Source organism: Nerophis lumbriciformis, linkage group LG09 (genome assembly GCF_033978685.3).
Source record: "Nerophis lumbriciformis linkage group LG09, RoL_Nlum_v2.1, whole genome shotgun sequence".
NCBI lineage: Eukaryota > Metazoa > Chordata > Actinopteri > Syngnathiformes > Syngnathidae > Nerophis > Nerophis lumbriciformis.
Genome location: NC_084556.2, coordinates 10,308,690 through 10,324,409, shown reverse-complemented (window position 1 = coordinate 10,324,409; position 15,720 = coordinate 10,308,690). Strand labels below are relative to the sequence as shown.

The 15,720-nt window shown below is 41.6% G+C and overlaps 1 protein-coding gene across 2 annotated transcripts in view; it reads right to left on the bottom strand.

The window, feature by feature from the left end:
- Positions 1-473: 473 nt before the first annotated feature.
- Positions 474-15,720, bottom strand: part of grk6 (G protein-coupled receptor kinase 6) — a 41,983-nt gene continuing 26,736 nt past the window's right edge. Inside the window, exons 9-16 of one of the 2 annotated variants that reach the window (XM_061962662.2) lie at positions 14,505-14,695; positions 14,382-14,419; positions 12,458-12,547; positions 12,168-12,376; positions 11,967-12,104; positions 11,745-11,882; positions 5,937-6,071; positions 474-1,184 (exon numbers count right to left, since the gene is read on the bottom strand). In XM_061962662.2, coding sequence (XP_061818646.1) covers positions 1,134-1,184; positions 5,937-6,071; positions 11,745-11,882; positions 11,967-12,104; positions 12,168-12,376; positions 12,458-12,547; positions 14,382-14,419; positions 14,505-14,695 — 990 coding nt within the window. In that variant the 3' untranslated portion in view covers positions 474-1,133. Of the gene's footprint in view, positions 1,185-5,935; positions 6,072-8,060; positions 8,155-11,744; positions 11,883-11,966; positions 12,105-12,167; positions 12,377-12,457; positions 12,548-14,381; positions 14,420-14,504; positions 14,696-15,720 lie in introns of those variants that run through there. The other variant, XM_061962664.2, reaches the window with a different exon arrangement.

Genomic DNA, 15,720 nt, shown 5'->3' with positions numbered 1-15,720 from the left:
CTTTTGTTCTCTTCTCTCTTGTTTCTTCTATTTCAAGTAGAGTGTTGGAGCATCATACAATTTGAAAAATAATTGTACTTTTGGAGCATTATAAATAAAGAAATAAATGGTCCTCGAAATATAATCTACTTTGTTATTTTAAACTTTATTTTTAATTTTCTGAGCATTTTCACTTTATTTTGGTCATTTTAAACAGAGTTTTGTTAAAAAACAAACAAAAAACGATAACAATTTTTTGTATCCCATTGGTATTATTACACATTAATTCTCTTATCACATTATTTTTTCACGTAAAATTGTGAGATAATATTTGGCGTAACACTACCAGAATATTTTAGGAATATTACCAATGTTTTTGTCTCCTAAAAACTTGACTTTATTTTTGTCATATTACAAATTTGTATCCAATAAAAATCTACTTTATATCTAAAAACTAAATTTATTGTGATGATTCGTGTCGACTATGAATATAATTTATAGATAAGTACATAAAGTATTTATTTCAGGTGTTTTTGACAGTTTCTTCAAAAAGGAATGTGCTTTTGGCTCCTGAAAACATTTGCAAGTCACACCGTTGAGGCGCTAATATCTTCCTTCTCACAGTCCAATGAGTACATATTTTCAACCAAAAACTTTAGCAAAGTAGACTAAATAGACACATTCTGTACAGTTGCATCCTCTTGTATCTGACAGCAAGGATTCTCTCCATGTTGATTTTTTTTTAGATGTATACAAAAACATCTGCAGACGACTTCATTACACACTTAAGAAGTGTTAATTAGAAGAAATAAAATAGCCAAAACTAAGAAAGCGAAGGTTGGTCACAGCGGAGGGAAGTGAGGAAGTCGCAGTTCAAAAACAGTCTCTAGTTTTATTCCCTGGACCAAATGGGGAAGGCTCCGCCCTCTCTCAGGAAGCGCTGTCGTTGTGCCCTCAAGCCAGGCACTTTTACAGAAGGCCAGCCAATATTCCAGTTGGAGCCTGCAAAAGGATCTCGGCTGATATTTTACAAGTTTTTTTTTTAAAATAACATTAAAACATTATGGCTATGCTGAAAATACATTCTGACATTTAGAGATCGACTATCTATATAAATGTGCAAAAAGTTGTAAACGAATGGAATGTGATGCGTGTCACAGCCTGGTTGGCTCCTCGTCACTGTCACTGCAATTGCCACAGCAGTCCTAAAGGGCGACAGAGAGACAATCAGTCTAGCATTAGTACAACATGACTTGACATTCACTATTTAGCTTCTAAGGTCTTAGAGCTATGAAACATAAAAACAGAATTTTTCTACAATTTTTTCCCGATTGTCTCTAAAAATTAGTTGACAATTTTGCCGCTCAAATGGTTTGCCGCTCATATGGTTTGGTTTATTGATGGCAACCACCCTTAACCCTATTGTGAGTAGGATGGGCGATAGCGTGATATATATTGCAGCCTCCTGCGATAGCAATAGATATCATGATATTTAATTTGGTGTGTAAATGATAATGAAACCATTTCAAAACGGGTTAGAAAAGATCCTAATTTGGCGGTAAATATAATCTTAGAGAAAAATGTAATATAAAACATTTGTACGCACGTACAACACTTAAGACCTTCAGTATATCAGTATGTGGAATTAAATTATGGAATGGATTAAGCAAATAAATCAAACAGTGTACTAATATAATCCACTTCAAGAAACTCTTCAAACTTAAAGTGTTTACAAAGTACAAAGAAGAAGAACCATGTTAAACATTCTGAATCCATCCATTCATTTTCTAGATAATCTTACTCATCTCACCATATGAAAAATAACTTACTGCACTAATTTTTTTTTAAATTTATTTATTAATTTTTATTGTTATTACTTATGGAGTATATTGTGAATAAATTGAGAACAAGAAGTGAAAAGTTTTAGCAACTGCTATGTAAAGGAAAAGGGGTAGGATTAAATAAGCTATGCTTCTTCCTACTCTTTTTCGAACATGTTGAGTAGAGAAACTGGAAATTGTGATGTATCATGTTGTATGCATGTATGTTCCAAATAAACACAAACTCAACTCAACCCAACATATTGTGTGATTTCTGGTTGTATTATTTTGTCAAAACTATTATTAATGTACTTGCTAATTTAATGTTAATATCTGGTTACCGTACTTTAAGCACGTATTATTCTGTTTTTTTAGCTACCTTACATTCTTTTTTTGTGATACTACAAATGTTGGTATCCAATACCAAGTAGTTACAACCAGAGGTGGGTAGAGTAGCCAGAAATTGTACTCAAGTAAGAGTACTGTTACTTTAGAGATTTATTACTCAAGTAAAAGTAATGAGTAGTCACCCAAATATTTACTTGAGTAAAAGTAAAAAGTATGTTGTGAAAAAACTACTCAAGTACTGAGTAACTGATGAGTAACATACACACACATATCATATATATATATATATATATATATATATATATATATATATATATATATACACATACATTGATATATACAGTATATCATTTATATTTATTTATTTTGCCGTTTTTGTTTACATGTTAAAGGTGTTTTAATGAATATACATGCATGTTTAACACATATAGATTCCTTTCTTTCATGTTGACAAGAATATAAGTTGGTGTATTACCTGATTCTGATGACTTGCATTGATTGTAATCAGACAGCAGTGCTTAACGTCCACGTTTTCAAATGCAGGAGAAAAAAAGTTCCTCCTTTCTGTCTAATACCACAAGAAAGTGGTTGGTTTTTGGTATCTTATTTGTCCAGCTTCCATATTCGTTTTCACACACTTTACAAGAAATACATTGGCGGCAAATTCCGTAGCTTGCTAGCTTGTTTGCGCTGGCTTTCGGAGACTCTTATTTTGAAAGCGCAGGCACGATGGAGCGGCACTTTTATTGTGAAGACAGGAACTGTGCAGTCAGTCTTTAGGCTTGTGACGGGATGTACGTTTGAAATAAAAAAGTGTCTTTTTTCCTTCACACTTTTGATTGATTGATTGAAACTTGTTTTAGTAGATTGCACAGTACAGTACATATTCCGTACAATTGACCACTAAATGGTAACACCCCAATAAGTTTTTCAACTTGTTTAAGTCAGGTCATGTGACCGCCTGGCTCTGTTTGATTGGTCCAACGTCACCAGTGACTGCATCTGATTGGTGGAACGGAGTCAAACGTCACTAGTGACTGCATTTTATTGGTGGAACGGAGTGAAACGTCACCAGTAACGCAGGCACTTTGAAGGTCTGTCTGACAGACCAAAACAAACAAAGCGTGCATCAACAGATCGATAAAAATTAGTAGCGAGTAGCGAGCTGAATGTAGATAAAAGTAGCGGAGTAAAAGTAGCGGAGTAAAAGTAGCGTTTCTTCTCTATAAATATACTCAAGTAAAAGTAAAAGTAAGTTGCATTAAAACTACTCTTAGAAGTAGAATTTATCCCAAAAGTTACTCAAGTAGATGTAACGGAGTAAATGTAGCGCGTTACTACCCACCTCTGGTTACAACTGATACAGATATTTAACATTTTTAAGATCATTGAATGACTTTGACAGGATGGCAGTGTAACAAATAATATAATATAATTAAATATTTAAATTATTTCCTATTATTGGCTCTGATTTAATCATTTGGTTTTTGCCCTTAAAGCCATCCTGTGTTCAGGGACTTATTTCCTGCAAAAAACTACCAAATCAATCAATCAATCAATCAATGTTCATTTATATAGCCCTAAATCACAAGTGTCTCAAAGGGCTGTACAAGCCACAACGACATCCTCGGTACAGAGCCCACATAAGGGCAAGGAAAAACTCACCCCAGTGGGACGTCGATGTGAATGACTATGAAAAACCTTGGAGAGGACCGCATATGTGGGTAACCCCCCCCCCAGGGGAGACCGAATGCAATGGATGTCGAGTGGGTCTGACATAATATTGTGAGAGTCCAGTCTATAGTGGATCCAACAAAAATGACAATGACACATTTTTTTTTAACTACAGTAGTATTGACTGACACTATACTTGTTATCCCTACTGTCGATACTTGTATCGATCCGCAAACTTTTGTTTACATCCAAGAGCTCTAGCTTGTGGTTAGCGGTTAATATATCATCCTACAGTAGGCCTATTCAACTGGCGGCCCGCGAAAGCTTTTAATTTGGCCCGCCGAACATTACCCAAGTAGGCTTGATAAAACCATTCAAAACAGGGTTGCACATGTGTGCAGTATCCCGCCACTCCGCAGGGGACAACAACAAAGCATAGGTGTCACAATGAAGCAGCAGTAGGTGATTAGAAGATGGCACTATCAACCCTAAAAAAATCTAAATAAATCACTTAAATCTTTTAACAGCGACTGGACAACAAAGTATGAATGTATTGAAATTGCTGACTCTGCAATGTCTTTTGTATTCATGGTCGTGTTATTTTTGGTTGTTAAACTCTGGCGATAAAAACTGATTTAAATACATGTAGCGCTGAATTTCACCACCAGAGGGCGATAAAGCTACACCTTAGGTTTAATTGTGTTAAATTACATGTGTGCAATGTTTGCTGTGCGTATTAAAACTAAACCTTCTATTTAATTTATGTAACAAACACAATGGACAATATTTACCGTATTTTTCGGAGTATAAGTCGCACCGGAGTATAAGTCGCACCTGCCGAAAATGCATTATAAAGAAGGGAAAAAAACATATATAACACTGGAGCCCGGCCAAACTATGAAAAAAACTGCGACTTATAGTCCGAAAAATACGGTATGTAAAATACACAAAGAACGTTATATTTTTGTAATATTTACATTTCCAGTCTTACAAACCTAAATAAAGGAAGACGTATAAAGAAACAAAACTGAGGAAGAAAACTAATTTGAAAGAAGGAACATCAATCATCAAAAACTAAAAACTAAACAAAAACTAAAAACTTACCTTCTGTTTATTAGCTATCTGTCTAGCTGCACACGCTGGAAACGAGCAGCGAGGGCAGAATAATTCATTTATTGACGGTGCAATGTGATAGCTGATGTATTTACTTTGTATATAAGTACACATAGTCTCAAAGGAATATAACCCGTGGAGGCACTTTCTAAAGACATCAAATTTTGATGTCCGGCCCCTGACACCTTGGACTCTTAAAACTACGGCCCTCTTCATTATGTATTTGAATAATCCTGTCCTACGGTGTGTAGTGTAGCATGTGTGGATGTTCCTTGTCCTCTAGTGAAGATTCTAATTCTGATGATATTTGTAAGACACATAGTTTATTTTCCGCCATGCAAGCGAGGATTGGTGATTTAGAAGTAGATTTGCACCGTGGAGGGACGATAGCCACTCGTGAGGACGCTACATTGCGTTGAGAACGTGTTCATTCACTTGTCGCTGTCAAATTTACAGGACACAGCTAGAGTATGTCAACATGCATTATCACAATATAATGATAGTATTAAAAGCTATATTGGCCGCCAAATTTATATGATTTTTATTGTAAATCATCTATATCGCGTAACCCTAATTGTGAGCGCAAAAGTAATGAACGTGACAAATCTATTATTATCAAACCTCGTCGTTAAAATTAAAGCCACCGATAAGAGTTTTTTAGATCTGTAATTTTTTTGTCAATATGTCAATGTATGTTAACACAATGGCCATTTAAAATGTAATTAATGCCTAACTTAACCTGATACGGCTCTGGTATTTTGTACCACTTTTTATACCACTAGTGGTGCCACTGTTTGGTAATCGTTATCCGAGATTGCAGCAGGTCACCAATTTTGTATCATAAATATAAATAATTAATAAATAAAATGAATAAAAAATATATATACAATATTATATAGTTATAATGAAATACTGAATCAGAATAATGAATAATCGCAATGAAAGTACTACTTTCTGTCTGCCATGTTGATAATATTGTCATACTACATATACTCAACTAACCTGTCTGCCAAACAGCCGCTGCAGCAGCCCCTGTTTGGGTGGCGGAGACGGCTGCCCTCGCCAATCCAGGTCAGGTGGTATCGTCCCATCCGGGTAAAAAACATTGAGCTGGGCAAAACACTCCGTCTCTATCATCTGCGGGACAAAAATAAACAGTCGTCACAGTTAAAAACTTTTTGTCACACCTGGGTGAAGTCTTGTCTGGGTTTCGTCTGTTGTCATGTTGTCTTGCCATTTCCTGTTTTATTTTGAAAGATTAACTCTCCCTCTCGTTTCAGGTCACTTGCCCTTCCTCCTGTTTCACTGGTCTGACGTCTCTCCTGATTGCCTGATTGTTCCCACCTGTGTCACACTCCCTCATGTGTATAAATGTCTCGTCCTCCTCTTGTCTTGTGCCAGAGTGTCTCGTTACTTCATGTGCGTACCTCCAGCGTTCCCTTGCCATAGCATTGTCCACAGCCACGTTTCTTGTATCTTTTTTGGATCCATGGGAGTATTTTGATTTGTAAGTTTTCTCAGGTAAGAATAGCTTCCTAGCATCACCTCCATTGGAGCGACTTTTGTTATACTTAGTAGTTTTTTGTTCATAGCCCCTTTTTCCCTCCGTAGACGGAGCGTTTTTGAGTTATTGATATTTTTGTTAGTTTAGAGCTCAGGTCAGTTGTGTTTTTATAGCCTGTTTTGTTTCTCCTGTTTTGGACCCCTTCCCTTGTCCAAATAAATATATTGTCTTCAAATCCTGCATCTGTGTTCAGAGTCCTGTTCTGGTCGTGACAGTACACTCTGGCCAGTATGGACACAGCAGGATCGAAGCAGTGGGCCGCGACCCTTCATGCGCAGGAATCCCGCCTCTCCACTCATGAGGAGCGGGTGGCAGTCTTGGGCCAGGGAATCCAGGGGATCGCCCGAATCCAAGAGAACTTTCAGACCGCTGTTACCTCCCAGGTGGGCCAACTTGCGGAACAGGTGCAACTTTTGTTCACCCAAATGACCAAGCCTGGTCCCGCACCCCATGTGCCTGAGCCGCAGCCATCCCCCATGACTCAGGTACTCCCCACCATTCATAGTGGGGTGGGAGCCCGATTGGCCCCTCCAGAACGCTTTGCGGGTGAACCCGGACAATGCAAAGAATTTATCATAAGCTGTGAGATGCATTTGGAGCTCTCGCCCCATGCCTTTCCCACCGATCGTGCTAAGGTGTCTTTTATGATCTCTTATCTGGCGGGGAGAGCAAGGAAATGGGCCATGGCCGAGTGGTCCAGGGGCTCTCACATATGCAGCTCACTCCAAGACTTCACAGAGACTCTCCAAAAGACTTTTGATCCTGTCTCTACTGAGCGCTAAAGGGCCAGAGAGCTAAGTAGGATTCGTCAGGGGAAAGAATCAGCTTCTGATTATGCCATTCGTTTTCGAACACTGGCCGCAGACAGCGGATGGAACACTACAGCACTCTATGACGTCTTCCTCAAGGGGCTGGCCGGCCCGCTTCTGGAGCGACTGCTACCCATAGACCTACCCGCGACCCTGGACGACCTCATCACCCTCGCCATCAGGACAGACCAACGACTACAGGAGTTCAAGTTTCTCCAAGGAGGCCGTCCGACGGATCCAGACCACCAGCTGCAGTTTTCCCTCACCGCCAGTTCTACTCCAGGTCCTCAACCAACAGTACGGATTCCCTGCCTGAGAGGGGAGAGGAGCCCATGCAGTTGGGCCGGGCACGACTCCCTCTGGTAGAGCGCCAACGTCGCCTTAAGGAGGGGCGATGTTTCTATTTTGGGGAGGTGGGGCATCTCGTGGCCGCCTGCCCTTCCAAGTCGACCCAGGTGAGGGATCAGAATCCTGCCTCAAGTGCTACCGTGCGTACCTTGACACCCATTAAGGTAACCAATGACTCTATTAGTGTGGTTATGCATGTTTTAATTGACTCTGGGGCTGATGAGAGCTTGATGGACTGGGGTTTAGCCAAGAAATTGGGAGTAAAAACAAGGGTCATCACACCCCCCCTTAAGGCTAGCGCCCTTAATGGTAGCGCTTTATTCACGATCACCCATGTCACAGAACCCGTAGCCATAGACATTGATAATCACCACGAAGTATTGAACTTTTTTTTGTTTCACTCACCAGCACGCACCCTGGTATTGGGACATCCATGGCTCGTTTACCACAACCCCCACATAGACTGGCCCACAGGCAAAATCAGGGGCTGGGGTGGGAACTGTGTGGGGAAATGTATGAGGGTTAGTGCCCCAGCAAAAACCACCACGAACATCAACTCTGTTTCTGCTCACTTTACCATAGAACCACAGCACCCAGATTTGACGTCAGTACCTCCTTGCTATCACCACCTGAAGGAGGTCTTTAATAAGGTAAAAGCTACATCGCTCCCACCACATCGTCCTTACGATTGTGCTATAGACCTCATTCCCGGATCTACCATCCCCAAGGGGCGCCTATATTCGGTTTCAGGTCCCGAAAAACATGCTATGAAAGACTACATACAATCCTCACTTAAAACGGGACTCATCCGTCCCTCATCGTCACCTGCTGGAGCAGGGTTTTTCTTTGTATCCAAGAAAGACGACACCCTGCGACCATGTATAGACTATAGTCCCCTCAACGACATAACAATAAAGAATCGGTACCCTCTGCCATTAATGTCATCAGTTTTCGATCAGCTCCAACAGGCCAAAGTTTTTACCAAGCTTGACCTACGCAATGCTTATCACCTCATTCGCATTAGGGAAGGTGATGAGTGGAAAACCGGATTTAACACCCCTAGTGGCCACTACGAATATTTAGTAATGCCTTTTGGTCTCACTAATGCCCCTGCTGTTTTTCAGGCTATGATTAATGATGTGTTGAGAGACTTTTTGGACAATTTTGTTTTCGTCTATCTTGATGACATACTAATTTATTCTGACAATCTGGACATTCACAGACACCATGTCAGCCAGGTTTTGCAACGGCTCCGGGAAAACCACCTGTACGTAAAAGCTGAAAAGTGTAAATTCCATGCCGACACCATCTCCTTCCTGGGCTTCATTGTAGCCCCTGGAAGTGTACAGATGGATCCGGCTAAAGTTAGCGCAGTCGCCAAGTGGCCAACACCTGATAGTCGTAAGAAGGTTCAGCAATTCCTCGGTTTTGCGAACTTCTACAGACGATTTATCAGAGGCTTTAGCGCAATAGCTTCCCCTCTCCATGCCTTGACTTCTCCACAGGTGCGCTTCCACTGGTCTCCGGAGGCAGAAAGGGCGTTCCAGGATCTCAAGCGCCGCTTCACGACTACACCCATCCTCACGCTACCAGATCCACAACGCCAATTTGTGGTCGAGGTGGACGCGTCGAACGAGGGAGTTGGGGCGGTCTTATCCCAAAGACTGGAGGCAGATGGGAAGACCCACCCCTGTGCTTTTCTGTCTCGCCGGTTGAGCCCTGCAGAACGTAACTATGATGTTGGCAACAGGGAACTTCTGGCGGTCAAGGTAGCGTTGGAAGAGTGGCGACATTGGTTAGAGGGGGCACAACATCCTTTCATAGTTTGGACTGACCACAAGAACTTGGGATATATTCGAAACGCCAAGAGACTGAATTCACGTCAGGCCAGGTGGGCATTGTTTTTCAATCGTTTTAACTTCACGTTGTCTTACAGGCCGTGGTCCCGCAACGTCAAGTCAGACGCTTTGTCACGCCTCTACGACCCCGAGCCTGCTGCCAAGTTACCAGAACCCATCCTTCCACTGAACTGTGTGGTTGGAGCGGTCACTTGGCAGATAGAACGAGAGGTAAGGCACGCTAATGGTGAGACCCCTCCACCTAGTGGGTGCCCAGAGAATCGCCTGTTTGTCCAGGTCAGTCTGCGCCCACAGGTGATCCATTGGGCTCACACCTTGCTGCTTACCTGCCATCCGGGGGTCCGGAGAACTATGTTTATGATCTCACAGCGGTTCTGGTGGCCATCCATGGAGGCGGGGGTCCGGGAGTACATCGAGGCGTGTCCGGTCTACGCTCGTAACAAAACATCCTCTGGGCCACGTGTTGGACTTTTACAGCCGCTGCCTATCCCTTCCAGACCGTGGTCTAACATCTCTATGGACTTCGTCACTGGCCTCCCGGTCTCAAGAGGTAACACCACGGTGCTCACCGTGGTCGATCGATTTTCAAAGATGACACATTTTATTGCTTTGCCAAAGTTGCCCACAGCCAAGGAGACTGCTCAGATATTGATGCAGCACGTTTTTAGAATTCATGGATTTCCCACAGACATTGTATCAGACCGGGGGCCCCAATTCATCTCACGGTTCTGGAAGGAGTTCTGCAAGCTCATCGGGGCTACAGCCAGCCTGACATCAGGATACCACCCGGAGGCAAACGGCCAGACCGAGCGCCTCAATCAACAACTGGAAACCGGCCTCCGATGCCTCGTGTCCCAGAACCCAACAACGTGGAGTTCCCACCTGGTTTGGGTGGAATATGCCCATAACTCCTTGCCTACCTCTGCCACTGGTTTCTCCCCCTTCAAGTGTGTCTACGGCTACCAACCGCCAGTGTTCCCAGACTCAGAGCCAGAAGCTTCTGTGCACTCCGCCCACGCCCTGGTGCGCCGATGCCGTCGTATTTGGCTTGCGGCCCGACAAGTGCTCGCTCGCCAAGGAGATCGGGTCAAGAAAGCAGCCGACCGGAAGCGGCGCCCAGCACCTGATTACCGGCCAGGACAGAGAGTATGGCTATCCGCCAAAGACCTGCACCTCAAGGTTCCCTCCAAGAAATTAGCGCCCAGATTCGTGGGTCCCTTTCCCATCACCAAGGTCATCAGTCCAGCAGCAGTACGCCTCCGCCTACCCAGGTCGCTCCGCGGCCACCCTACTTTCCATTTCAGCCAAGTCAAGCCTGCCAAAGAAAGCCCCATGGTCCCAGCCACCAAACCCCCCCCCCCACCGCCGCTGGTAGCTGTAGACGGAGGACTTCTGTACCGGGTCAAGAAACTTTTAGCGGTACGCAAAAGAGGTCGAGGTAGACAGTTCTTGGTGGATTGGGAGGGGTACGGTCCAGAAGAGAGACAGTGGATTCCCCAACGGAACATCGATGATCCCTCCCTGATCCGGGACTTCTATAGACTCCACCCTGAGGTCCCTGGGCCGTCAGGAGTCGGCCCTAGAAGGGGGGGTTCTGTCACACCTGGGTGAAGTCTTGTCTGGGTTTCGTCTGTTGTCATGTTGTCTTGCCATTTCCTGTTTTATTTTGAAAGATTAACTCTCCCTCTCGTTTCAGGTCACTTGCCCTTCCTCCTGTTTCACTGGTCTGACGTCTCTCCTGATTGCCTGATTGTTCCCACCTGTGTCACACTCCCTCATGTGTATAAATGTCTCGTCCTCCTCTTGTCTTGTGCCAGAGTGTCTCGTTACTTCATGTGCGTACCTCCAGCGTTCCCTTGCCATAGCATTGTCCACAGCCACGTTTCTTGTATCTTTTTTGGATCCATGAGAGTATTTTGATTTGTAAGTTTTCTCAGGTAAGAATAGCTTCCTAGCATCACCTCCATTGGAGCGACTTTTGTTATACTTAGTAGTTTTTTGTTCATAGCCCCTTTTTCCCTCCGTAGACGGAGCGTTTTTGAGTTATTGATATTTTTGTTAGTTTAGAGCTCAGGTCAGTTGTGTTTTTATAGCCTGTTTTGTTTCTCCTGTTTTGGACCCCTTCCCTTGTCCAAATAAATATATTGTCTTCAAATCCTGCATCTGTGTTCAGAGTCCTGTTCTGGTCGTGACACTTTTCAGGCATACTGATAAAAATGTCTGACCATACCTCGTTCTGCCAGGGAATTGAAACGCTGCCTGTGGACACTTTGCTGTAGAAAGACTCGTCTTTTGGCTCAAGCTCCACGCCTTTAACGGTGGAGAACTGCTCGATGTCCAGCACGTCTTTGCAGTAAATGGCCTGTGGCTGCACATACACATCACCAAGCCAAAACAATACACAGTTTAGGTGTGTTTTTATTCGGTGAATGGCTATCTCTGTAGGACTTACATCAGGAATGAAAGGTGCTTGCAGCATGCCTGCTTCCAGCCTATTGAAATTAATGGAGCGAAAGATGGGATGTGCTTTGACCTCTGAAGGGCCGCCTCCCTGGCAGCCCACTCTCACACTGGGGTCCTTAGCTAACAGCTGGAAGAAAAACCTGTCATTCTAGAGCCAATGGAAGGAAGTTATTGAGTAGCATTCACTCACTGCTTTACAGAGTGACTTGGCCTCCTCTGAGAACTTGCTGGAATATTCTTCCTCCACCTCCTTCACCAGCCGCTCTACTTCCTCACGCTTGATCTTTTTCTTCCTCTGCTGGAAGGGCGACTGGCCCTCTATCATCTCGTACACCAGGCAACCCAGCGCCCACCAGTCGGGGCTGAAGGTGTAAGATTCGTTTTTCACCACTTCTGGAGCTGCGGGAGAAGACCAATAAAACCGTTTAGATACCAGGCGACCACCATTTGTCCATTAGAGGTGGATTTAAGGCGTCTTACCCATGTATCCTACCGTTCCCACACGGCCCTTGATGGTCTGGCCCTCTGGTACGTGTACGGCAAGGCCCAGGTCTGATATCCTGATGTGTCCTAGAAACCACACACAAAATTTCTGGTTTCAGATGGAATCATTCTGCCAGGGGAAGAGCCCCCCCTGGTGACTCAGAGCTGAAAATACTAAGGCAAACTGTTTTTTTAATCCAAAAACAGATTGCAATGATGCTGTCTGATAAAATGGTTAATATAAGGCTGTATTTTCTTTATAGAATAGGAAAAAGATACTAATATCCCTATTAGTCTTACTAGTTTTCAAAAACCTATGGAATACGTATAGCGTTTTACAAATAAAGAGTTAAAAAACAAAATTACAGATTGAAAATTGACACCATTCAGTTGTTTTACCATGCCTTTTTTCTTTAAATATATTTCATAATATAACAAAAGGTGATTCAAAAATAATACACCAAAATCGTCACGCATTTATTAAGTTCTTAAGCACTTTAACAGACTGAATCAATGGTCATTTGAAACAGGAGTTATCCAAGTTTTATCGTGTTACAATTTCAACAATTGTGGTCATGTAATCCTTTCGGCACGGTTCAATTGTAGGAAGACCACGTGTTTATTTACCCTCAAAATGGCGACTCTTCAACAGCAGGCGTTTTGTGTGCTTAAGTTTGCGAAAACAAATGCCATTGTCACAGTGCAGCGTGCTTTTAAAACATAATTTGGCATTTATCCACCCTATCGTGAAAGCATTTGACGGTGGGTTAAACAGTTTAAAGAGACTGGCTGCTTGTGTAAAGGAAAGAGTCCTGGAAGACCTCCATGACATGAAAGATTGAATAACAGCAGCAATCAACACGGTGGATCGCGACATCCTGGGGCGCCTTTGGGAGGAATTCTCATATCCTTTTGGTGGCCATGTTGAGCACTTGTAAAGCATGAAATAAATACTCCAAGTTATGTACAACACATGCCTTCAAGCTAGGTTTTCTATTTTTAATTTTTTTAAATTATATATATATGTATTTTTTCATTGTCAACCTGGTAATTTGATATTTTATACTGTGGTTTTAACCTCGAGGGGGACAAGCGGTAGAAAATGGATGGATGGATACTGCAGTTTTAATGTTAGCTTTGAAATATCCTTAAAGACTATTATTAATAATATCTAATATTATTATATTAAATATTTCACCTAAATGTATTAAATGTTCTTGTTTTTTATATTTATTACTATCCCCATCATTATTCTTATTTTATCCCATTATTATTGTTTTATGAAAGGCACTATTTATAGAGTACGGTATATTATTACTAATATTAGTGCCGTCAAATGATAAATCAGATTAATCACTGGTTTGAATTTGGATTAATTTTTCATGATTAATCACAAGTTATTACTCACTTGCATAATTTTAGTAAACTTAAAAAAAGCCCCACAGTTGGACACAAATGCAGTTATTGTCAGAATGTCATACAGGAACGTCTTTTTTGAATTTATGTTTTACTTGAATGCACTAAATTTATTTGCTCAAAACTTGCTAACAGTTTCGGCTAAAGTCCCTCTAGGGGTGTTTTTTGAAGTGAAATCTGCCAGCGAGCACAACAGTCAGAGTCTCCTCACTCATCTTTGCACTGGCGTGTGCATTGACCCAATCACTGACCGTGCAACAACCCTCGCTACCTATAAGGTGAAGGAGCATGTACGGTCAAAATAAACTGTATGATTTATCCGCGTATATTCTTTTATAATGCGATCATTTTTTGTGATTCATCACATGAGTTAACTTGTTATTATTGACAGTCCAAATTCTTCTTCATATTATTATTATTATGACTCTTCTTTAATAGTCCAAACTACAGCAAACCTTAGATTTAATGTAATGTCACCTTCCTAAACAGTAAAAGCCCTACTAACCATGGTCGTCCAGCAGGATGTTTTCTGGTTTGAGATCTCTGTTTGTCAAAAAAAGAAAGAAAGAAAAGCCTAAAAGACATGTAAGGGACAAAACATCTGTCTGTGAGGGAGCTACATTCCCACCTGTAGACGATATGTTCCCTGTGCAAGTCCTCCAGGCCGCAGCAGATCTCGGCTGAATAGAAAACCGCTCTTTTTTCGTCGAAGCCCGCCTCGCCCATGTGGTAGATGTGAAACTTGAGGTCACCTCCGTTCATGAGGGTCAACACGAGACAGAGAGTGTCTTTGGTCTCATAGGCGTAGGCTAAGCTTACCTGGACAGAGGACATCATTTCTTATTTTATAATGGTAAAATTGCAAAATGAAGTGTTTAATAATGGTTACGTCTGTCGAACAACCTGTTAGATGTCATCATGGGTGCATGGACCACAAATTTTGACTGACAACAAATGCTTGCTGTGTTGCCTGGGCAAGTGCTTAAGTTCCCAATCATGTAGTCTTTCTAAACTGTTGTAAAATAAGCATGAATAATAATCAAATATGATTAAATTATATTAAAATACACAGCAAAACAAGTTCAGAAAAAAAGTTGAGATTAATGAAAAGGTGACTTTCGGGCAGCATGGATCAGGTGGTAGAAAGGTTGCAGGCCTCGAATTTTTACTTTTTAAGGTCAAGGCAAGTGTTAACTTAAAGGAGGGCTCCTATTTTAGGGCACCAAGGCAAGTTGGAAGGGCACCAAGGCAATCATTATTTTATTTCGAGGCAGGGACTCCAAAGCGCACACACACACACACAGACACACATATATATATATATATATCTCCGGTATATATATATATATATATATATATATTAGAGATGTCACTTATCACGGTTATCATTATTATCGCGGTAATTTGAAAATGTGCTCAAAATTTTCAAAAACTCCCTATACTAAAATCCTTTAACCAAGTTTTATTTATTTTTTAAACACAAACAACACATTCAAAATGTGTATATGTACCTCAAGTAGAAAGTTGAATGTGCATATATGAAAGCAACACAAGCATTATAAACAAAGTAATATGGCAGAAACTAAATAATACTATAAATAAATGTGAAATATTCGCAAGATGGCACCCTTTTGACATAAGACGTAACTGCACTTTTTGTCCATATAGATAAAAAAAAATAGTGTTCATATATGAGGTCAAGTCTTACACATAGGACTGCACAATAACGGGCAAAATAATACGATTATTTTTTATCAATATTGAAATCACGATTATTAATCATGATTGTTCATTGTTTGGTAAAACAGTGTTGGGGTGTGAACACATCGACGCCATAATGTAAT